The sequence below is a fragment of the Mus caroli genome, chromosome 12 (assembly GCF_900094665.2).
Source record: "Mus caroli chromosome 12, CAROLI_EIJ_v1.1, whole genome shotgun sequence".
In the NCBI taxonomy this organism is placed as follows: domain Eukaryota; kingdom Metazoa; phylum Chordata; class Mammalia; order Rodentia; family Muridae; genus Mus; species Mus caroli.
Genome location: NC_034581.1, coordinates 59,871,447 through 59,896,039, shown reverse-complemented (window position 1 = coordinate 59,896,039; position 24,593 = coordinate 59,871,447). Strand labels below are relative to the sequence as shown.

At 38.2% G+C, this 24,593-nt stretch overlaps 2 protein-coding genes across 5 annotated transcripts in view; one reads left to right on the top strand and one right to left on the bottom strand.

Moving 5' to 3' along the window:
* Positions 1-12,794, bottom strand: part of Togaram1 (TOG array regulator of axonemal microtubules 1) — a 59,928-nt gene extending 47,134 nt beyond the window's left edge. For 2 of the 4 annotated variants that reach the window (XM_029484612.1, XM_029484613.1), the window contains exons 1-4: positions 10,508-12,780; positions 8,306-8,335; positions 1,954-2,110; positions 338-472 (exon numbers count right to left, since the gene is read on the bottom strand). In XM_029484612.1, coding sequence (XP_029340472.1) covers positions 338-472; positions 1,954-2,110; positions 8,306-8,335; positions 10,508-12,559 — 2,374 coding nt within the window. In that variant the 5' untranslated portion in view covers positions 12,560-12,780. Of the gene's footprint in view, positions 1-337; positions 473-1,953; positions 2,111-8,305; positions 8,336-10,507 lie in introns of all 4 variants that reach the window. The other 2 variants (XM_021179077.2, XM_021179079.1) reach the window with 1 other exon arrangement.
* A 204-nt stretch (positions 12,795-12,998) lies between these two features.
* Klhl28 (kelch like family member 28) overlaps positions 12,999-24,593 on the top strand; it is a 22,792-nt gene continuing 11,197 nt past the window's right edge. The window contains exons 1-2 of the mRNA XM_021179568.1: positions 12,999-13,126; positions 21,110-22,008. Of these exons, the coding sequence (XP_021035227.1) occupies positions 21,110-22,008 (899 nt within the window). The 5' untranslated portion in view covers positions 12,999-13,126. The remainder of the gene's footprint in view (positions 13,127-21,109; positions 22,009-24,593) is intronic.

The following is a 24,593-nucleotide window of genomic DNA, read 5'->3' as shown; positions in this document are numbered from 1 at the left end:
TGTAGACCAGGCTGGCCTCGAACTCAGAAATCCGCCTGCCTCTGCCTCCCAAGTGCTGGGATTAAAGGGGTGCACCACCACTGCCCGGCTAATGTTACTTTCAACTGATGATAGCCTTCATCATAAGTTTAGTCATATTTAAATCAAGATTAAGAAGTCTAACATTTTAGAGTAATAATTATAAAAATATTAGTATCATTAAATTCTAACAAGCTAGGTTATGATCATACACACTGGTGTGTGAGTTAGTGTCATGATGACACTAGTGTAACATTATAAATAACATCCTAAGTGTAACATAAATAATGCTGCTGCTTTGTAAATCTGGAGCTTTTACCTTTATCTTGATGGCCATTGGCTGTCCCCAAAAACTGTAAGTCAGAACCCACACTGTCAGTTCTACAACCTATCTGTGACAATCCAAGCTGCCCACATTTCCCGGGAAGATTTGTCTGAAGATCTGCAGTATTACCTTTGAAAAAGGAAGGCAAGGAGTAACAAAGTAAAAATAAAGGTTATTTTATGAATACATATTTTGTAAATGTTAGTAAAATTATATGCTGGATTTTAACTCACGACTATAGGATTTTCCAATAGAATATCATCCTTTTCTTGCCTGCTTCACTTAGGAGGCCAAACACACAAAAATAAGAAAAATTCTGCCTTTCTCAAAGAGCACTCAGGAGACAGCAAAGGCAGAAGATCTGTGAATTCAAGGCCAGTCTGGTCTACATATCTGCCTCCTGAGTGCTGGGATTGAAACCATATGCCATTATACTCAGCTAAATACCTTCTTCTATGATAACTACACAATTAAACATCTTTCCAATTTCTCTGGCAGTTCTTAGATTCTTTTTTTTACTTCCCTTTCTTACTTTCTGTGAGGAATCTATCAGCAAATCAGGTCAGCTTTACCTATGACATGTAATCAGAAGGTGATCATTTTCATCGAAGTCACTGCTGTGCTGGTTAAAGCCTCTATAAACCTTAGCCAGGATTCTGACAGGGAACTAAGTCAGTTCTCCCTCTTTTGCCCTTTGCCTCCTTTCACCTGCTTTAAAAATAACATCCAAAATGCATGGCAGTGAAATGGCAAGTGACAGCACTACCTCAAAATTCTTCTCAGAATGGGCTGGTTCATTAGCAGTCTCAGGTCTTACAGCGAGGCCTTTCAGTTTTGCATCTTTCATTTCATTCAACCATCTTGGTTACTCCGCCCTGAAATCACTTGCTCTTCCCTCTTCACATCTAGTTTGCTTCAAACATTCCTCCTTAACATAACTGCCTGTTAATCACATAGTTTAAAATCTTCCACATCACCATCTAATCTATCATGTCTTAAATTGGTTTAATATTTGCTCCCCTGCTCTACTAGAACTGACGCTTTCCTGTTTGTTTTGGCTTTGAGACAGGGTCTCACTCTATAGTCCTGGCTGGCCTGAAACTCCTTTGTAGGCCAACCTGGCCTGGAACTCATAGAGATCTGTTTGTTCCTTCCTCTTAATCATTAAAGGTGTATACCACCCCCTACAGCATAGAATACAAGCTTTTTCGCAGTATTATCCCTTTCTTGAAAGCTACATTAAGAACATTAAGAAATATGTCCGACATGTAGACTTATGCTCAAGAAATATTAGTGTCTTAAGTGACCATGGCCTTCCATTACTAACAGCCTACAATGAGATGACCTATGATCATGACACAATTATGTCAAAGTGTCTGCTTTTTAGGTAGTCTTCAATAGCATTTATTAATTTATTATTTATATATAACATAAATAAATTTAGAAGTAAATAAAAATATATAAAATATATAGTAAATAATATAATTTATTAAAACTGACTTGTCCATTGTATTATATGTACACTTTCTACAAGCCCTCAAATGGATTATGAAGTTTAGAGAAATCTTTAACTTAGTTCAACACATCTATTATTTCAAATATTTACTTACCAGCACCACATGTAGGAATTGACTCTGAGTTAAAGTCTCGACTACTCTGAAATAAGTTTCTTGATGACCTTTTTTTGCTAAAACATAAATCGTCACTGACTGGCATTCCTTGAGTGGGCTTTAATTTTGGAGATGGGATAAGGTCATGAGCTGAAAACTGAGAAGAGAGTAAGTTAGCAAATTTTTGCTAAGTCTCCTTGGTAATAAATAATTTAAAACCAATTACAAAACCCAGATAAAGAACAGAATTATTGAGTATGTAACACAAACACTCATTCAGTATGACACATTTACAGTATTTTTCCTTCCAAGATAGAAATGCTAGTTTTTTCTTTCTTTTACTAGACTTCAAGTCTTTTCTTTACCTTTCTAAACTATATATCTGGCAGTAAGAGAGGAGAAAAAACACAAAAGGAAAGGATGTCTGACGCATCAGCAGAAACTACTCTAAGTCATTTCAGCATTAGGCAATGAGCAACCTAACAGACAAGCATTAGTGATTACTAATGTCCTGGAGCCCTACAGGGCTCTGGTTACAACCAGTTAAGTAGGGGCCAGAGAGGTGCTCAGTGATAAAACGTGCTTACAGGTATATGAGAAGCCTGACTAGCAACAAACACGCAAACAAACAAACAAACAAACGCCAAGTACACCACACACACACACACACACAGTACTTGATGGTTTCCAGATACTTCCTCATAAACATAGCATAATTTGTTAGTGATGAAAGTTCTTCCAAGTCAGTATTACAATTTCTACAATTGTTCATATGGTAGAATTAAACAAGAAGCCAATTACAGGTAACTTCCAACTGAATAATTTAAAACAAAAGATTAGCAGATAGACTAGTAGATGATGCAATAAATATTCTTCGCTGTGCAGTAAATTTCACATTGTATTTGCTTTGTAATTAATGTCAATTTTTTTAACCCATCCTGTCTTATTACCTTTCCAAACTCTAATAAGTCCGTCAAACAGTGAGAGCAGCCCTGAGTTAGCACTGTTATAAAACCAAAACCACAGGCTGGAGAAAGGCTCAGTAAGTAAAGGAAATTCCTGCCAAGTCTGATGACCTGAGTTTGACCCCCACACCGAGGAAGCAGAAAATCAACTCCTACAAGCTGTCCTCTGACCACCACATGCTAACTGTGGCATGCACATAAACACCACAGAAACATCATCTTCCACTTACCGAAAATCATAGACAAAGAAAATGCTAGAGGCAAAGAAGAGAAAAAAGAAAACACTCGATTGATACAGAATCCAAATTAAAAAATACATCTGACTCCTTAGAAGTCATGGAAGAGAGAAGAAAGTATGTGAAATAAAATGCCAAGAAAATGAAAGGAACAATCAAATGCTATCAGCCTTGCTAGAATTCTGAATCCATGGAAATTACCACAAAAGTGAAGGACAAAACAGCGTCCACAGACAAACAGAAATTGGGCATTTTTCTAGTAAGACCTTGCCTTACAACAAATTTTAAGAGTTCTTCTTATGAAAAGAAAATTAAAGTCAAAAATCCTTAATACATACACACAGAGAAAGCAGAGAGAGAGAGAGAAGAAGAGAAAGAGACTGACAGACATATAGAAGTGCACTGGAGAAACAATAAGGGAGATATAATGAATTTTTAAAAAAATTTTAGTGTGTGTGTGTGTGTGTGTGTGTGTGTGTGTGTGTTGCCTGCATGTATTTCTATGCATCATGTATGTGTCTGGTGCCCAGGAGGGCCAAAAGAGAGTGTCAGGTCTCCTGGAACTATAATTACAGATGGTTGTGAGTCACTATGTAGGTGTTGGGAATTGAAAGCGTAGCAAGTACTCTTAAGCATTAAACTTTCTCTTTGGCTCCCCTTTCTCTTATTCTTGATTGCTCTAACAACTCAAAACAGTAGTATTAATGTTTCTATTTATTGTGTCTGTAAAGATGTAAACACATACTCTAAGGCAACTATAAAACAAATAGACAAATAAAAGAGTAACTGATATGCTATAGAAAAGGAAAAGACAGGATCATAAACATTCTCAATTAAATCTATAAAAGACTAAAAATGTTAAAGACAGAAATAAACATAAGCAACAAATAGAAAATATGATATGTACTAATTCATATTAAGTGTTAATAGTTTAATCTATACCAATTACAACACGAGATGGGCTACAGAGATAGCTCAGCAGTTAAGAGCATTTGCTGTGCAAGCAGGAGGTCCTGAGTTCAAATCTCCAGAACGCACATAAGAGAGAGAGAGAGAAGAAAAGCAGAGGATGACTGAACATATGCCAGTAGCCTCAGTGCTGTCAGACAGAGACAAGAGAATCTCTGAAGACTGCTGACTATCAGCCACCTCAGGTTCAGTAAGAGACTGTCTGAAGGAAATGAGGCACAGTGATACAGTCGGACAACAGATACCTCCTACATACATATGCACACAGCCTATACCATATATATATATATCACACTCACCAAAAGAACATTTTAAAGGAGTTGTCTGAGTAAAACAAAAAAGCAAAACCTAACTATGTATTATCTACAAGAAAGCAATTTTAAATATATTAATGTATACATATTATGTAAAAAGATAGAGATACCATGCTAACATACATAAAAAGAAAGCAGGCACGGGGTGGGAGAGTTGGCTCAGCAGTTAAGAGTACTGACTAGTTGCTCTTCCAGAGGACAATGGTTAGACTCCCAGCATATCCCTTGCAGTTTACAAAAGTCTATAATTCCAGTCTCACAGGATCCAGCAACACCCTCTTCTGGCCCCAGGAGCACTATACGTATGTTATACACAGACATACATAAAGGCGAAATACTTATACAAATAAAATTAAAAATAGGAAATCGGGTATGGCTATTAATGTCAGACAATTTGAACTTGGGAGCAAAAAATGAATAGCCATAAAAGGAGTACCTCTCAATAAAGAGATCAATACTCCAAGAAAATATCATTTTAATAACAATATAGTGTCAAACTATGCGACAGAAATACAAGCAGAACAGCAAGGAGAAATAAATAAATCCACTACTATAGTTGGCGACTCCATCATCATCAGAAATTGATAGATTCATATGGAGAAAAACAGAAAGGACAATTGCACTCAACAACCTGAATGAACTCGATATAATTATCATCTATAGATAATTTCATCTAGCACCAGATTGGGTATTCCTCTCAAGCTCACATTCATCAGTATTAGAGAATAGTCTGGGCTAAGAAGACAGCAAGCAGGTAAGGCACCTGCTGCACAAGCATGAGGACCTGGGTCTAGATCCCCCGTGGATGCAGGATCTGTAACCCCAGTGCGAAGTGGATAGGGCAGACACAGGCTGATCCCTGGAGCTTGCTGATGAACACCCCAGTTCCAAGTTCAATAGAAATCACACCTCAAAACAGAAGGCAGACATATACAGAGGAAGGCACTCAATGTCAACCTCTGGCCTTTACACACTCACACTTGAAAACATACTCTCATCCACACACACATAGAAAGAGACCACACTCAAGGCCACAAAACACATTAAGAAATGTAAAAGAATATGTCAATAGCTGTTCTCAAACTGAAAGACATTAAGCTAGAAATCAGCAATGAAGAGAAAAGACTAACCCCCCCCCCCCAAAAAAAAACAGTACTTGGAAACTTAAAAAAAAAAAAATACTTGTAATTTACACATAAGTCAAAGAAGAAATACTATGTGAAATTTAAGCAAATTTCAAACTAGATAAAGATGTTTCTGGAATAGCAAAATTGTTTCCATTATTAAAAACTAAAGTTTTGGGGCCAGCAAGATGGCTCACCAGGTAAAGGCATTGCAGCCAAACCTGATGACCAAACTTCAATCCCACAATCCATATGGCACAAGGAGAGAACCAATCCTCTCAAGTTGTCCTATGACTTCCATATATGTATTATGGCACAAGTGCTTCCCATCTCCCCCCAATAAATAAATAAAATGTAAACAAGGAAGAGAACAAGTTAAAAATAAAAGCAAGTAGAGGAAAAAAGTAATAAAAAAAAAAAGCATAGAAATCAGTGAAAACAAGAAATCAAAACAGACACTTCACAAAACTAAAGGCTGTTTTTTTTTTTTTAAAAGATCAATAAAATTGTTAAGCTTTTAGTTAGGCTAAAAATGAAGACACATTTTTAAGCAGAAATGAGAAAAAAACCCACATAAATTATATCAATATTAGGATGAAAAAGATAATTTGACCAGGTCTACTTCTAAATCCATTGAATAATCACCTTCCAAAACAGAAAGCATCAGGCACAACCATGTTCATTAATGAAATCTATTTGACATTTGCAGAAAAAATTTTGTCAATTTTCTATACTCTTATTTAGAAGACATGCTTAAGGCAGATTTCCTACCTCATTCTATGAGGCTGGTGCATATGCTTTCTGTATGACTGCAACTCCATGAAACTCAGAAAAAGGCAGACGTGTGCAAATAAAAAAAGACCGGTGTTTGGCAAGGGAAGGGGAGGGGAAGGAGGGATAAGCATTCATAACACAGAGGCTATGTATAGCAACTAAACTATTCTTTATGTTATCACCATGGTGGATCCTGTTCACACAGATATACTTGCCAACCCAACCGAATAACAACGCAAGAGTGAAGCCTAATGTAAAGAAGGAACTCTTTGGTTCTTCTTGCTGTTTTCTTTGACTAAATCATATGCTCTACCAATGGTGTGCTGGGAGTTCTGGAGCAGGCTGTTTAAGTGTTAACCACCTGCACTTTTTATTTAGTGTAGCTATTACCCTAAAGCTGCTCTAAAAACAAACTAATAATACGCAATACACTTTTTTAAAGCTGCATGTTTTCAAATGTGTATATATTTTGTCCATGCTCTCTCCTTTTATAAAACTTACAGTGTATTTCTACAAGCATTTCTGGGTACATATTTACAACTTGAGTTCTGCAGTTAATTTCAGTTTCACCACTGAAGCTTTCATATATAAATTAGTCTACATGGGCATTTCAGAAATGCACTTATTTTCTGATTCCTGTTGTTAAGGTCAGCACCAGAATCTTTTTATTATAATTTATTATAATAATTATTACTATTGTTTTGACACAGGGTCTCATGTAGCCCTGGTTGGCCTCCCACTCATTGAGTAGCCAAGGATGTCCTTTAACATCTCAACTGCCTTGCCTCCACCTCCCATGTGCTAGGATTACAACCATGTGCCACCATGCCCAGCCAGAACCAATCTTAATATAGCCACCAAACATCTTAGATTAGTGGCAGAACAAGCAGGCTTAATAACACTCCTTATTATAATATATAACAGTACAAAAATCAAACAAAAAAGGTGGAACTGGAGATATACTTTAAAAGAGTGCTTACCTGGGTTCAATCCCAGCACAAAAAATAACTAAATACAACCCTTTGGAAAGGGAAAGATAAGTGAGCAATGAGGACACTTAGAAGTCAGCTCCATCAACTTCTGTACTAGTGCTAAAGACTGAACATAAAAAATGCACTTTATCCACTGTAAATCCTTGACTTACACTTTTTACCTTATGGCAAAGCAATATGCATTCAGTAGAAACAGTATTTTGAATTTTGATCTTTCCTTGCACTGCTGAGCAGCACTCAGTCCCAGAGTTATGAGCAGAAATAACCTCTTCTCTACAGTATATTAGGCTGTGAAGCTATGATGTTCAATAGGCTAGACTTAGTAAATGTGTTTTGACTTATGACATTTTCAAGTTACAGTGAGTTTACTAGCATATAAATCTATCACAAGGAGCATCTGCATTTGCCCTGCCAAAAGAACTAACTCATTCAAAGTTCTTGTAGGTAGTTAAGTTTTTTGTTTTTATTTCACGTTTGTGGTGCTGGAGGTGAGCCCACAGCCTGTACATGCTAGGCAACATTCTCCATCTTCAGCCTTTAAAATTACCCTTTATGTGGTAATTCAAAATACAAAAAATAACTATGCAGCTAGACATAATGGGACACACCTTTAATCCCAGTGCTCAGGAGGTGAATCTCTGTGAGTCTGAGGCCAGTCCAGTCTACATAATGAGTTTCAGGATAACCAGAGCTACATAATGAGACCTGTCTTTGGGAGTAGGAGGATGGGTACCAAAACTAAACCAAAAGGCAAGGAAATTTATGAAGACATCTTGGTTTTTATTTACTAGATATTTTGGTCTTAAATTTTTGTATGTTAGGTAGGATACAGTGCACAATATTGGAAGTTAGGCTTTCGTTACAAAAGAGGGGAGACCAAATATAGAGTAATAGAAAGTATCAGAGAACTTACACTGCCAATTCAATTCAAGATACTCATAAGAAGTCATTAAATCAAACAAACAAACAAAAAGATACCTCTTGGTTCTGTCCACTGAAAGGGCCAATCTGCAATGGCAAGAGTTAGCAATGAGTGAAAACATACCCAGAATTTGGTTTTGAAATACTACTCTGCTATATTGGTAATATTAGGATCCTGGGTGGAGAGTGGGAACAGCTGATTCCAAGTGGGAAACAATAAAGATATCAGGTAAGGCTTAGCATTCTATCTTAAGGAAAGACCCAAACACTAATCATGCCAAAGATCACAGGGAGCCAGCCACTGGTCAAATAGGGGACAATTTAGCATTAAAAATCCTAACTTGATAGCTAACACAAAAATGAACTCAATGGTATTTTTAGGAAGTTTTTGTCCCAAAATGCTTTGTCTGAGCATATATGTGTATTTTTAACCCTTACAGGTTTTTGCTTATATAATATGGTTTCTGGTTTTGTGTTTTTATCATATTTCTCAGTGTTCAAGTGTTTCTTGGGCTTTTTCTTTGGCTCGTTTTTGTTTTTTCCTGTTTGCTTCTTTTATCCTATTCTGGTTTGCTGTTTGTTTTTGAGTTGCCTGTTGGTTTTCTAGTGGAGAAAGACTGTGGAATTGGGTGGGTGTGGAGGTGAAGAGGATTTGGGAGGAGCTGGGGGGGGGGGAATTGATCAGAATATACTTATGGAAAAATGTATTTTCAGTAAAAAGTAGAAATCTAAATACATTTTAAAAGAGCGTACTCTGGGGTTGGAAAGAAAGCTCAGCAGTTCCGAACTCTTGCAGAGCAGAGTTTGGTCCTCGGTATTTACACCAGGCCCATCACAGAAGCCTGTAACTCCTCTAGCTCATTCAGAGTTGACACCCTCTTCTAGCCTCCATAGATGAATACACACACACACACACACACACACACACACACACACACACAGATGAATGCACACACAGAGTCATACCTACAGACACATAAATAGAAGTTAAATCTTAAAAAAAAACTTTTTAATAGCAAAAATTAAAGACAGGAGATAATGATTACATATAGAAAAGAAATTTAGGTAACAAATATAGAGGAAATGTTTTTGTCTTTAATTACATTTTGTAGCTCTCAATGTAATAATTAATACAAATAAAACTATTCACTGGCTGTCAAAAGCAATGAGTAAAACATTGTTGAGGTATGTGTAGTCTCAATGCAATATCTACAGTGAAGGGGAAAATATACCTTTATAATGGATCTTGTCACTTAATCAAATGCTAAACTGAGGCATTACTCAAGGTGGGGCAATCTCACTGTACTGTACCCATGACTGAGATAATATAGTTGCTAATTATTTTTAACCTGACTCTACTCAAATAGAAACAATCATATAAATTCATGTGAGATATTCCACAAAACAATTACCCCAACCTTTCAGGGGAAAGGGGGCCTACCATGAAAAAACCAACCAAACAAACAAAAACATACAAGTCCCACACACAAGTAGGGACATAATATTAAATAAAAAGGCACCATCTATAATTGGATATGGGATGATAACTATAAAATAAATGTAAAACACAGTTTGGGAACAAATGGAAAAAACTAAATAAAAGCTATATACAATAATTACTAGTATTCTATTGTTTTATTACTACTAGTAATAAAATAACTTATTTTAAGAAGATGTATGTTATAATGTTAAAGAATGAAACCCAAAATGTGTGCAATTTACTATGAAATAGTTCATAAAATACAGAGTAAAAATAGGGCAAGATGTTACCTGGGAAATACTATGAAGTATAAAGTACTAATGGTACTCTGAATTTACATGTAGATTAGTAAATTTTAAAACAAAAGCTTCGCAGGGACAGGAATCTGAGTTCAAGGATCAGAACCCTGAAGGCTTTTCTGCTTTTTGTCTTTCTATGGAATCAGGTATTCCACAGCACTCTGTACTTCTAGCCTCACACTTCACACATTCATTGCCGGCTTATAATCCTCTCCAGAAACCACTTGGAAGTACAGTTTAGTTCTTTATCTAGTACCTTCTGGGTATTCAGTGTTGTATGACTGAGGTGAGTGGCATGATTAAAACCCATAATTGACACCCATTTATTGTCCATAGCTCATTGTAACTCAAATTTAATCAAGGAAACCATTAAAAGCACTGACCTACCCCATACTATTATAATGGATGTTCACATCAGCACTTAATTCAAAAACTTAACTGTGAATTCTTTTACTTTTAAGTTAAGAATATTAAGCATACCTGCTCTGTATCTTTAATGTCCTTGGAATTGGAGGTCTGGTTTTCTCCCATGACTCCAGGCTGCTCATTTTCCCATGGTAATTTATTTTTCCCCTTTCCAGCACTTAAAACCCTTCGGGTACAGATAGTTGGACTGTAGGATCCATAAAGTTGCATGCTGTCCCTGGTGTGGTCACCACAGTAGCAGTGTGCACTCTGAGTCCTGTTACCGGACATAAGCCAGTCTGTATCTGCTCCATGTGCCAAATGGCTTGACCTGCCCTGGGCTGAAGAGGGCATGAGTATTGCATACTCCACAAATCCCTGTTCTGTTAGCCGTGGAAGAGTTTTTCTGGCCAATCGGGCCTGCACGGCATTCATCACTCCATCGCCATTATCCTGCAATTCAACAGTATCTACAGCTTTAAAAAGAACATTGGTTTTACCTGAGCCCATTGATGATGCCAAAACAGCAAAGGCCTCTAAAGCTGCCTGGCGTACCCTGCGTTTGCTATCCACAAGAGCTGGAGCAAGATCAAAGGACAGTTTGGGTAAGTCAAAATCCTCACTGGGGTAGGTCAGGAGGGAACAGATGCAAATATTCACTACTTCCTCCCTTACTCTGGAATGCTTATGTTTAAGGTTTTCCAGGAGCAAAGAAAGCACCCGCTGAGGACCCACTTCTTTCATTAGCTTTAGGAAGATTTTCATGTACTCCTGCTTGATCACCAACTTGTTGTCTGCCAGCACTTTCACAGAAGCCGCTATAACTGGTCCCAAGAACTGTTGCACCTGCTCGCCCAGGCGAATGACCAGCAAATGGAGAACTTGAAGTGTGCCATGGACCACTTTGAAATTGGAATCGTCTAGCAAGTTATACAACAAGCTAATGAAACCAACGAGACTAGAGTGAGGGGTCGAACTTGGGTTAAATTTTCCCAGCAACTGCTTTAGTTCTTCAACAGCCTGAGTCCTGTTTTTATAATCTTCCTGATCCAACAATCTTGCATGGAGTTCCTGGGGAATAATTCCAAATTTAAGATTGCTACTGGAAAGATTCACTACACACGGGGCAGCATCTTCAGAAAACCCAGAGGCTTCTAGCTCCAAATAATAAGGAACCTGACTTCCATACTGGGACTCCAGGCGGCGATTGTAGTGCCTCCTCAGTGCAGAAGGCAAACGCGAGATGTAGGAGTGAAACCTCTCTTGACCAAGTCGTTCTCCAATTTGTTGAAGTGACGAGAAGGCTGTCTCGGATTCTTCTTCCATCTCCTGATCCCCAAGCTTTCGGGCCAGAGATATTATTACTTCAGTGAGATCCAAACCCTGCAACAAATCCTCAGGAGTGAACAAGATAGGGAGCAACAGCGCAGTGGAAGCTCTAAGCCGGGCATCTGGACTTTCCAGGCCCTGGATGAGAGTTCGCAGGACCTGCCCAGAACTACGCCTAAGACAAATATGCAGGATCTGCAGCGCATCTTTCCGTAGGGCAGGGTTATCTTCTCGTAACGAGACAACGAGTTGAGGCAAAAGCGCTAAACTGAAGGCCTCTTCCAGCTGACCCGCCTCGCCCTGACCCCGAAGAACATCCGAGAGAAGCTGCAAGCAGAGCCTCTTCTCCTCACTACCGCCTTCCACAAGCACTCGGCCCAGCGCCCGATATAAGGCTTCCTTGCGGCGGGGAAAGCCAAGCCGGCCGCCTCGCCGCGGCAAGGCAGCCTGCAAAGCCTGGAACGCCTCGGAAGGATCCGGTGCGGTGCGCAGGAGTTGAAGAAGCCGAGTCTCCTCCTCATCTCCGCCCGAGAGCCCACTTCCAGGCCCGGACCAGCTAGTTGAAACAGCCTCCGCCGGTAACAGGAGGGTCGAGGCCAGAGGCGACGGCGTCGCGGGGCAGGAGCCATGATCCCCGGCAGCCCCACGGCAGTAGTAGTTTTTCTCGCCTCTCATGGTGCCCCCGGATCGACGACCATCAGTCCCTGGGGCGTAAGGACGACAGCGGCTCAGGAGGCGATAGGAACCAGGGGTCGCAGGAGGCGGCAGCGGGAGCAGCTCCGAAGGCGCGGCCGCCATGGAGGGTCGTCAGGTAGCGAGAGCTGGAGGGAACCATTGCGGTCTTGGGAGGGCTGGATGAAGCCCAGCCTTCCAGCTCCTCTCCAAGCCCCGAGCTGCAGAGGAAGAGAAGGAACGGCTCCGGTCAGCTGCCAGGCCGCTTGGGCCTTCCACTCCCGGAGCCAGCCTCCGGCAAAATGGCCCCCGCTGAGCCTGGGACCCCACAGCCGCCACCCGGCGTAACCAGGGCCACCACGTGACCAAACCGAGCGCTTCCATGGTGATGCACCCGGAGCGGACCTCTTGACCCGGAAACCAAACTGCCGCGGTGGATGCTGGGTCATGTAGTCCACGTAGGGTCTTAAAGCATAGGCCGAAGACTCCTGGAAGAGGAAGTCTCAACGTAGCCAGAATGAAGAGGCGGGGTCAAGGCCTTAGACGGAAATGACGCTCCCTGTCCGGGGCGGAAGTTTTCCACCCCACCCATAAGAGTTGAGGTTTGACCGGAGCAAGAGAGGATCCCATCCCGGGTTCCAGTTTTCCGTGGCTCCTCCTCCTGTTGCTGCAGGTGTTATTCCTGGGACTCAGGTATTTCCTTTTGCTATTATACAGTGGTGCAGGCTTTGGCGGTGTGTTCCCCAAGTGCCCCAGGAGCCAGAATGCGAGGCAAAGGACTGGACCAGAGCAGGCAGAGAGAGACGACATGTTCTGCACAGTGCTGGTTACCATTGTAAACGTTCCATTCACTGCTGTCCAAAATAAGATTCTTTCTTCCTGCAGACTGCTTAGCAGTACAGGAGAACTCAACCGAGGCCAAGCACACAGAGTACTTTTTAAAAAAAGACTTTCTTGTCGTTGGGTACCTTCCTCGCCCCGCCCTCTTCTCCCTTGCCTCCTTTTCCTCACTTCACCCCCAGGCTGTGGAGTGTTAAAGGCTTCTGTCACTTTTCATTGTCCGAATCACCAAGTTTTCTTATAGATAGGTAGAATAAACGTAGTGCATAAAGCCTTTATCTTGTAGCTCCTCTGTGGGACTTTTCTTTTCGCCCCACCTCCACCTTTCCCATCTCCCCTAGGATACTCCAGAGTCTCTGCAGTCTTTCAGTCTCCTGGAGACGGAGATCGCTAGACAATTTCAGTTGTGGTGCAAGTTCTTAGCATTACAGTCCTCAGAGAATTCTGCCCAGAGGATTTAGGTTGATAGACATTATTTTAAGCAAAATGAGAATTTGATGGCTGATGAGTGTTTTCGTAAAATAAACTATAAATAGACTCAGTTCAACTAAGAGTATCTCCTATACGGCCACACCCCTTTGGGGCATAAAAGAGCAACTTTTGTGTCTGTATTTGAAACATTAGTTGCTGAATTACTGTGTAGCCCAAGCTGGTCTTGAAGTCTTGACCCTCCGTATCAGTCTTCTGAATGTTGAGATTACCAGTGTGTACTGTCAAACCAAGCTTGAAAACAGATTTGTTGTTGTTCGGCAGACTTTTTAAAGAAATAATACAATTACTTTTCAGTGAGAAAAGACTGAGTTATAATTTGAAGTTCCAAGCTTATATTCTTCAAATGCAAAAGTATTTCTGTCCCTCTTTGTATCAAATGGATATCTCTCAATTTTTATTTTATTTTATTATTTTGAGACTGGGTTTTCCTGTGTAGTCCTAGTTGTTCTGAACTCCCTGTGTAGACCAGGCTGGCCTCCAACTTAGAGATCTGCCTGCCTCTGCCTCCCAAGTGTTGGGATTAAAGCCCTGTGCCACCATACCCAGCTATATTACTTTTCGAAATCTTGAAATAATTGAGTCACATGTATCAAAGTGCTTTATAACAATAATTAATACTCCTGGTGATGCAAGTTGAAATTGTATTTATTAGTTTTTATTATAACATAATTAAAATATTTTTAATTTTTTATTTTGGAAAAAGTATTAATATAAATGAGGCTGTATAACCATGTATCCTGTGCTTTGGTTTAAAGCCTTGGTGGGTTTCTTCACTGTCCTGAACACTGAATCGAGGGGCTTTGTTCATGCTGAGAAGTGTTCTGCCACTGAGTGTCGTCCACAGCCTTCAGTCATCATTTGGATGTATAAGCAGAGCTGCCTGAGTTTGGTTTAACACATGTATTTTAGTAGAAAAACAATAACAGACATGCTGCTGTCCCCACCCATTTTCTATTTTTAGAGAGAGTAAGGATGGAAATGAAAACCAAGAGATGATTATAATGCTGGTCAGTGAGAAAAAATGACTACTGGGTGGCTGGGTGTAGGTCTTAGAGAGCACTTGCGTAACATATGCAAGGTTCTGAATTACACCTACACTATCATGGGAGCTTGGGGGGACAGAAAGACAGATTCTCATATCCAACCTCAAAAGCTTAAATGCATACTTCTTTTCATATATGCTGAGACTTCAGGAACCCAGTCCACATGAAAGGGAACAGGAGACTGATGTATGCAGTAGAATGTCCACATTAGAATGTCAGTTTATGTTGAAGTAGAAGGTAATTCTTTCTAGTGACCAGAATTTTCAGATTGAAAAATCCAGCAAACTCTTCATGTATCTAAGGACTTAGGAAGCCAAGTTACTAACCAGACTGAGGTTGTGTTGTAATCAGTATCAAAGAAAAGGAACTTAGGAAGTCGTGGATAATGTTTCATTATTGGTTATGGCATAAATATAAGAATTTTCCTTTCCCTCTGCAAAGAACACTACTGAAGAGACATGGATCCATAAATCAAGCAATAGTCCTATTATTTTCCTGCAAGCAAAGCAAAATGAGTCCTCCTTTCTCTCGGGTCCCTGTAGCTCAATGTGTGTTACAGATTGTAATTTATTTATGTCTATTACATTATGGCTTTTAGAAAACTTGGAAAATGCATTAGTTTCATTGTGGCTGTTTGGGGAATGAGAGTACACTGTCATATGTTAGTACCTTTAAAGATGGTCTTATAGATAAATCTTATTTAATATATTTTATTTATATCTATTAAAAGTACTAAGTTTCTTTTAATCTTATTTTTGAAGTCTAGGAGTCCTTTCTGTATTTACTAGAAAAACATTTGTATGTAATAATAGAATTAGATAAAGAACAGGCTTTTCTCTTCTTTTGGTTTTTCAAGACAGAATTTCTCTGTGTAGCCTTGAATAGGAATTCAAGAACTCACTTTGTAGACCAGGCTGGCCTTAAACTCAGAGATCTGCCTGCCTCTGCCTCCCAAGTGCTGAGAATAAAGGCTTTGCTTTAAAAGGAAAAAAAAAAAAAAAGTTTAGTCAGATAATAGGAGTGCATTTTTTTGTTGTAAAAGTAAACCTCAGAAATTTGAATGGAAATATTTAGGGCCATACTAAAAGTTGTAAATTTGAGTGCAGCACATTTTAATGATTTCAAAATATTTTAAACAAAGTTAGCAGATTACAGGAAGGTATACCTCATTCTTTGAGGTGTATTTAAGTAGCGTAAACACTGTTTCTAGAGCCAGAGATAATGAAGTTGTTGGATGAATCACTTTATGTCTTTGTGTGTTCTTACCTAAGTTTTATAGGTATCCTTGAAATAATGGAAATGCATCCTTGAAATAATGGAAATGAAAACTAAATCCTGTAAAGTATAAAAACCTGCACAATTTAAGAAGTCGTCATTAATAAGTACAATGTAAATGAGATGTTATCACTATTAAGAGCAGTAATTGTAGTCCTTTGTTGTGTGTTATCTGTCAAGTACTGTGCTAGCCACTTTGTAAATCCTAACTCATCTAATCCTCTCAGCGACCACCAGAGGTTCCCATTTTAAGGATCAGAGGAAGAAAATAAAACTTAAGTTAGTCAATTTAACTCTTTGCTTAGAGCTTTTAGAAGTTTGGTAAAAAGGGGGAGGGTGCTAAGACTATCAGATAAAATTTGATTTTTTCCATTATTAATCTTTATATTTTATGTATTATTTGATTATATATTTTAATCTATTTTTTCTGTGTTAGTTGTGTCAGAGCTTTAATAAAGTTAAGAAATTTTTAGTTTTTGTTTTATTTTGTTTTGTTTTTGTTATTTTGTTTTGAGACAGGGTCTCTCTATATAGCCCTTGCTTTCTGCTGCATATTTCCAGACCCAAGATATAAGGATTCATGTTAGTGACAGGAAGCTAGTTTTACTTTGGTTTCTCTAGGTCTAGTAAAAATAATTGTCAGACGAATTTATTCTATAGATATGTACTGGTAAAAATATATATTATAATTGGTTAGATTCTACTGTAAGGAAAAATGAACTGTGGGATGAGAATTTAATGACAGCAGTTACGATAAAAATCTGACTTGTTAAATTACATTGGATTTTTTTATGCAGCTCTTCTTTTCTATTTATGCGCTGCGACTGTGATCTCTATTTATATGGGGACAGTTAATTGCCTCCCAGCTGATTTCAGCACCACCTCTTTGTAGCTTAGGTGTCAATTAAGTAGATAGATACTAAACTTGCAACCTGTCCTTTATTATCTTGGTTATAACAACCTAAAAGTATGAACTCTTCTTTTAACATATTATGGGTATTGGTACAACATGAATATAATTAGAAATGAAGTACAGTGCTGTTACCTTGTTGAAAGTTTGACATTGATACTCTTTGTTCATTATTGACTTGTTTAGTTCATAGATACACAGTACTCATTTGATATTTGTTCTACTTTAGCAGAAGTTTAAAAAAATATGACTATCATGTAGAGGCAACTCAGTGTATCAGATGTGCTATTACACCATCAGTGAAGGGAGTATCGTTACCTAGACTCCTCTTTGGTTTGTTTTAGTGCCCTGATGTGATTAGTGTTTGTGTGATTTGGGCATTTACATGTGTGTATATTTATCATTTATTCTTTATAGGCTTACACTTTTAGAATTGTTTGAGACAGGAAGCTTGCTCACTACCAACAACAATTATTAGGAATAAAGTTTACATAAATCTTATTTTTAATGCTCAACTAAATAATTACAATTAAAACTTTAAATAAGGAAGGTAAAATAGAAGGTTTCATCCTGTACCCAGGTTGGTCTGGAACTCACCGTAAATCCTCCTGCCTCGGCTACCTAAGTGCTTTGGATTGCAGGCATGAGCTACCAGTCTCAGCCTGATAGCACATTTAATATACCCAGATATTAAATTACCATATGTCCAAGGTCATAGAGCTGTTCAATACATTTGGCTAACTTTGGACTTGACTCAGACTTCTCTGGCTCTAGTTCATACTTTGTTCCCTATTCTTTCCTGTTTCCATGGTACTTGCCCGCCCTTCTCCACAAGGTTGTTGGTGAGATAAATGAACATAGTAAAACTGATAGCAAGGGTATTTTAAAGAGCAGAAATTAGTTTTTCTTTCTTTTTTTTTTTTAAAGATTCATTTATTTATTATATGTAAGTACACTGTAGCTGTCTTCAGACACTCCAGAAGAGGGCGCCAGATCTCGTTACGGATGGTTGTGAGCCACCATGTGGTTGCTGGGATTTGAACTCTGGACCTTGGGAAGAGCAGTCGGGTGCTCTTACCCACTAAGCCATCTCACCAGCCCAGAAATTAGTTTTTCTTTGAGTTACTTTTAGAAATATATGTATAAATAACTAAAAACCAAGTATAATCAAAGTTATGAATATTAAATAAGTTACAAGTAAAATTTACAGTATGTAGGCTGGAAAGAGCTGCTCTGATTCTCAGTGTTCACAAGTGTAAGCATCACCAGGCGAGCTGAAAGCTGGCTGTCTGGCTCCCCTCACCTCTGCGCTTCCCTATTTTACCTTCTCTATGTAAAGTTCTAACTATAATTATTTTAGTTGAGCATTAAAAATAAGATTTATGTAAACTTTATTCCCAATAGTTGTTGTTGGTAGTAAGCTAGCCTCCTTTTTTGTGGTTAGCACAGACAAAAGTCTTTTAGGTGGGAAAACACATGGTCTTAAGGCTAATATTGATACTGGTAACAAATAGCATCTAATAGTTATTGGGTACTATATGCCAGCACACAGAAAGACATATCCCATTTTATGGATAATGCAGTTTTGACTATGCTAAACACATGAGAAAATGTGAGATTTTAAGATGACCTTCATAGGGTCATAGAGCTATTAAATAATTTAGACAATATTGTAACGTGAGCAGTCTGATTCTAGTGCTAAATCTCTTAAAATTATATTGTCATACCTATCTAGATCTGTGTAATATGTATCATCTATGTGTGCTTATATATATTGTGTGAACACATTATTTACCAGTTATGTTATGCTTTTATACCACATGTACCATAGACCCTAGAGTGAATTTCTTATCCAATACTAAGAGGTAGCACAGCATAGAAAGCTAATAAAATTGCCAAGACCTCACTGCTAGACACTGCTTTAAGCATTTCATATGTATACATTTATTTAACACTCAAATCAACCGTTACAGTAATTAAACAACATTTATCCTAGGGTTTGCTCTATAACCCTCAGTTTTCCATTTTCTAGACTCAGAGCCCTCAGATCGATTACTCAGTTGACACAATCTGAACTATTCTCTTCAATGGGTGTTATGGTTTGTTTCAATTCCCTTTAAAGAATGATGCCCAAAGGATGTGCACCTGATATGAACTGACATTTCCAGAACAAAATGAAAGTCTCCTTTCTGACATTCCATGCATTATAGTTCTATTAATAAAGCTTAGGCCTACAGCAGCTTAGAGTATTAAAGTAGTACTGAAATTAAAATCTCTAAATCCTTAAAACATCCTACAGATTGGTTATTTCTATCCTTTACGTTCATGCCAATGTTTTAGAATGTTTATATTTTATCTCTTTTAAAATTATTATGCTAGTCAGGTTGTAGTGGCACCTCATACCTTTAATCTCAGCACTTGGAAGCAGAGGCAAGCAGATTTCTCTGAGTTCATGGCCAGCTTGGTCTACAGAACAAGTTCCAGGACAACCAGGGAAGGCTACACAGAAAAACTCTGTCTTGAAAGACCAAAAGCCTAAAAAAATATATTATGTTAAAAGTCAGGTTTTTTTGTTGTTCCGTGTTTTTGCTGCCCTTTGTGGTCACTACATAAAGGAAGGGCAGAGCCCTGGAGTATGGTCTGGTCCTACAATACACCACTAGAATCATCCCTCCAGGCCCAGTTGTCTGCACTGGGCATCTGCTAATTTACCTAACTGAACTAGGTTATAATTTTAGATTTGTTCTCAAATCTAAAATTTTAGATTTGTTCTCAAATCTAAAATTCTTCAAAAATATCTTAATTAAACATAAAATTCACTTTTCTGATATAAAACGCTAAGCTTACCATGAGAAGAAACAGTCTCTGATATGCCTTATTATTGATAACTCCTTTAGATTAGATTAGACTTAATGATCCATTTTATGTACTCACAGATTACATCATTAATTATTTTAGAGTGTTATCTGGAGCTAAGATGACTCTTCTCAGACTGTTTATAAAATTTAGTCTTGCTTTTGAGACTAGGGTCCAGTCCTATAGCACTGGTGTTAAGTTCAGGATCTCATTTCTATGTCTTTGTAATTATCTTAGTATGTAAATGTTTAGTCTGAGAGAAATATGCTCTTATACAATAGCCATCTCTTCCCTTTCAAACTTTCTAGTTTCCATTGGCATTGTTCTTTGTTCACTGTTTAGTCTGAATATGATTCTCCTTGTTAAACAGTGAGACAAATGAAAATGGGGAGTGGTTTAAAAATCTGCATGTATATAACTAAGTTAATTGTATATAAAGGAATACACTTTAGAGAAATTTAAAGTTGACCTAGACTTTTGAAATTTGTATTGAGGAAGAAGGATGAAAAGGGAAAGGTTATGGACAATACCTAGCACTTAGTAAGAAAACATTTGGAAGAGTGCACATTTTATAGAGAGCTGTAGCATTAATAATCACATGAACAGTATTGTTATGAGAGGCTATTGTGAGAAAGGATACAGATGAGTGAACATGGAGGTCATAGGGAAAGGCAGTTTAACAACAGTGAACCTTTACAAAGCCAGTCTGCACTGGTATAGTGAGGTTGTGATTGAGAAAATAGCAAGTAGCTAGTGTTTCTTTTTTTGTTTGTTTGTTTTTTTTGGTTTTTCGAGACAGAGTTTCTCTGTATAGCCCTGGCTGTCCTGGAACTCACTTTGTAGACCAGGCTGGCCTCGAACTCAGAAATCCGCCTGCCTCTGCCTCCCGAGTGCTGGGATTAAAGGCGTGCGCCACCACGCCCGGCGTAGCTAGTGTTTCAATGCTAATTTGGCTCGAAGCAACTTTTTTTTCTCCACATATTGATTTTATTATAGTGATAGCCGAGTCTTTAATGAAAATACACAATGAAACATGTAGTTTCCATCTAAAATTCCTTATGGTATACAACATTTTGGTTTTCCACTTCCTAATATTCAATAGGAGTTGAATTAGATAATTGTTAAATTCCTTCTAACTCCAGAAGCCTCGAACCCAGCAAATCAACAAGTAAACAAGTCTGGTTTGTACTCTTTGAGACACAAACTTACATTGGCATGGCTATTTTGAAGTAACTGTTCATGTCTTATATTTTTCTGTAGATGGACCACACAGCCCCGACCTACATGCTTGCTAACTTAACCCACTTACATTCTGAACAACTTCTGCAGGGATTGAATCTTCTTCGCCAGCATCACGAACTCTGTGACATCATTCTTCGAGTAGGTGATGTTAAAATTCATGCTCATAAAGTGGTACTTGCCAGCATCAGCCCATACTTCAAAGCTATGTTCACTGGCAACCTTTCTGAGAAAGAGAACAGTGAGGTTGAGTTTCAGTGCATTGATGAAGCTGCGCTGCAGGCCATTGTGGAGTACGCCTATACAGGCACAGTTTTCATTTCTCAGGACACAGTTGAATCTCTCCTGCCAGCAGCAAACTTACTCCAGATAAAACTCGTTCTTAAAGAATGTTGTGCATTTCTTGAAAGCCAACTTGACCCTGGTAATTGTATTGGAATTTCCCGTTTTGCTGAGACTTACGGTTGTCATGACCTTTATTTGGCAGCTACTAAATTCATATGCCAGAATTTTGAATCTGTTTGCCAGACAGAAGAGTTTTTTGAGCTTACACATGCTGATTTGGACGAAATTGTCTCCAATGACTGCTTGAATGTAGCTACTGAAGAGACAGTTTTTTATGCATTAGAATCTTGGATCAAGTATGATGTACAAGAACGCCAGAAGTACTTAGCCCAGCTGCTGAACAGTGTACGGTTACCATTGCTGAGCGTTAAGTTCCTCACTAGGCTCTATGAAGCGAATCATCTTATCCGTGATGATCGCACCTGTAAACATCTCTTGAATGAAGCCCTAAAGTACCACTTCATGCCTGAACATAGACTCTCTCATCAGACAGTCTTGATGACACGACCTCGCTGTGCTCCCAAAGTACTGTGTGCAGTAGGAGGAAAATCTGGACTCTTTGCCTGTTTGGATAGGTAAATAGAAGGGTTTCTTAAAGGAGTAATACTGACACATTTTATACTTTTTAAATGTGATGATTTTCTGTATTTAAAAAATATTTTTATTTTCCTTTTATTTGCTGTTATGGTGTTCTTCTTCTCCTTTTTATTTCCTAAAATTTTATATTTACTCATATTTTCATACATTCTCTGTGATACTCAGTTATTACTTCTTGCCTCACTCTTGAGTGTGTACATTTGTCTATCCTGAATGTATACTAATTTTTCTTCTGTTTCACTATTTCCTCTTCCTCCTCCTCTTCCTCCTTCTCTTCCCTCTTGTCTCTCTCTCGTCACCCTCTCCTCCTCTTCCTTATGACAGGATGCTAAAGAAGAGAGCTAGCAACCTGCAATGAGGGCAGACTGAGGATAGGAGTTGGTTTGAATGAAAATAGTTAAAGGAATATCAAGGAAATGAGAAAAATAAGAAACTGCCATAAATAATAACTTTCATGCGAAATGTTTTTCATTGTGTTTTTTACAAGGATATTGTAAAACTTTCTTTTTATTTTCCTAACATTTTATAGCAGGGATTGCCAGTGTGTTTCTATAAAGAGCCAAGTAGATATTTCAGACTTATGGGCCCTCTTATCTTTGTTGTATCTACTCAGTTCCACCTTTGTGGGGTGAGAGCATCCATAGACAGTAGGTGAATGTTTAAGCATGGATGTGTTTCAATAAAACTTTATTCGTAAAAGTAGATGACCTTAATTTTAGCCCATGGCTGTGTAGCTTGCCAGCCCTTGATTTAGTTCTGTATGCAAGTTGCCTTTCAACACTGACAACATATTTTGAGAGGTTTTTTTTTTTTGTCTTTTCTTTCATAAAGATCACTTCTGAAAATGTTCATGTTTGATATATTCTTTTAATACTGTTGATTTCTTTCTAGCAACTTTCCAAAAATCTGGTAAACTTTTCTTTCTCCAATAGAAAATTTGATATTTCATCATTGGCAATTCACACAGTGCAAATATTTAATCAAGTCTCACTGTATATTTTCTTTATAGCCTAAAAGTACTGTTATTGAGATTAGGCTACAAGTAGATTATTTGCCATGTTAATCACCCTTGTTGATTGTTTGACTTATGCTTGAAAGAGTGGGATAGTGGCATGAACTAAATAACTGACCTCATGACAGAATTCCAAATATGAGTATATACTGAAAAAAATCCTTGTGTAATTGCCTCTTGGTTTCTCAGATATTAAAAGCATGCACTTGTTATTGAAAAATCAGAAAAATGGCCTTATATTTATATCTAATAATGTTTTCCTCACTATGTCTATCATAGCAAAATTAAAGTAGCATTTTATTAAGCTGTTTACTACAGCATTATTAATAATTGGGAAAATTGGAACCAGGCTGATAACCTTTCAGCTTAATTTTACACCAAACAGTGCTAAATAAAAGGCCTTCAATAAATTCATAATTTAGTAAAATATATTTGTATATAGTATGTTAATGCAATGCTAAAGATAATTCAGTGCAGCTATTAAGAGGGGTTATGTATTTTTAGGGATTTAGGGATTTAGTGGATTTAAGGGATTTAGTGAAGATTTTATAGGGATGTTTATGTCTAAGTTAAGTTATTTAAAGGAAAGCAAGAGCCAAGCAAAGAAGGGGAAGAAGAGATGTGTCAGAGACATGGCACCATGCAGTGTAGGTCACACACAAAGCTAAAGGCTGTTTGGTAGTGAGGCAGCTGCAGATATGAACCATGGCTGATGTTATTGTTTGCCAGGGAGGGAGGGAGGGTGTGTGTGTGTGTATTGCAAAAGTATTTTAAAGAGGATAGTATAATGATCAGATTTGCATGTCAGATCATTCCGACTGAATTTTAGAGGAACACAAAAGAGCAAAGACTAGCCTCTGAATGGCTAGGGAAGAAGCTATTGTAAGAAGTTCAGGCAAGGTAAGTTGGCAATAAATAAGGATTGGTAGTTTAGAGCATTGGCTGCTCTTGCAGCCATCCAGCACTCAGTTGGCGCTTACAACTGTCTATAATTCTAATTACAGGAGATCTGACACCCTCTTCTACACAACTTTTTCTGGCCCATGTAAGCACCAGGCATGAATACATACAAAATAAAGAGAGAATGTGAGGGAGGGAGGAAGAAAGGAAGGACAAGAGAATGGAGTAGTTTAAGAAGTGTTTGGAGAGAGTAAATTGATGGAGAGAGAAGAAGCATGCTGAAGGAGAGGGAAAAAGCAAATATGGATGAGATCGTATACAAGACAAGGAGTCACTTTAAAGGAACAGACACTGGGTTTAGTTTTAGACATATGGAAATTAAGTGCCTATTAAATATTCAAGTAGAAAAAATATCCTACTTTTTGTTGGATTTGAGTACATATATCTATGCTCTTGTCTCAAAATTTGGAAGTCACACAGTCACACAGGATAAATTAAACTATGAAATCTTTGATGGGCTTTTTTACCAGCATAAGTGTCTCGTCTCGTCTCTTCTCTTTCTCTTTCTCTTTCTCTTTCTCTTTCTCTTTCTCTTCCTCTTCCTCTTCCTCTTCCTCTTCCTCTTCCTCTTCCTCTTTCTCTTTCTCTTTC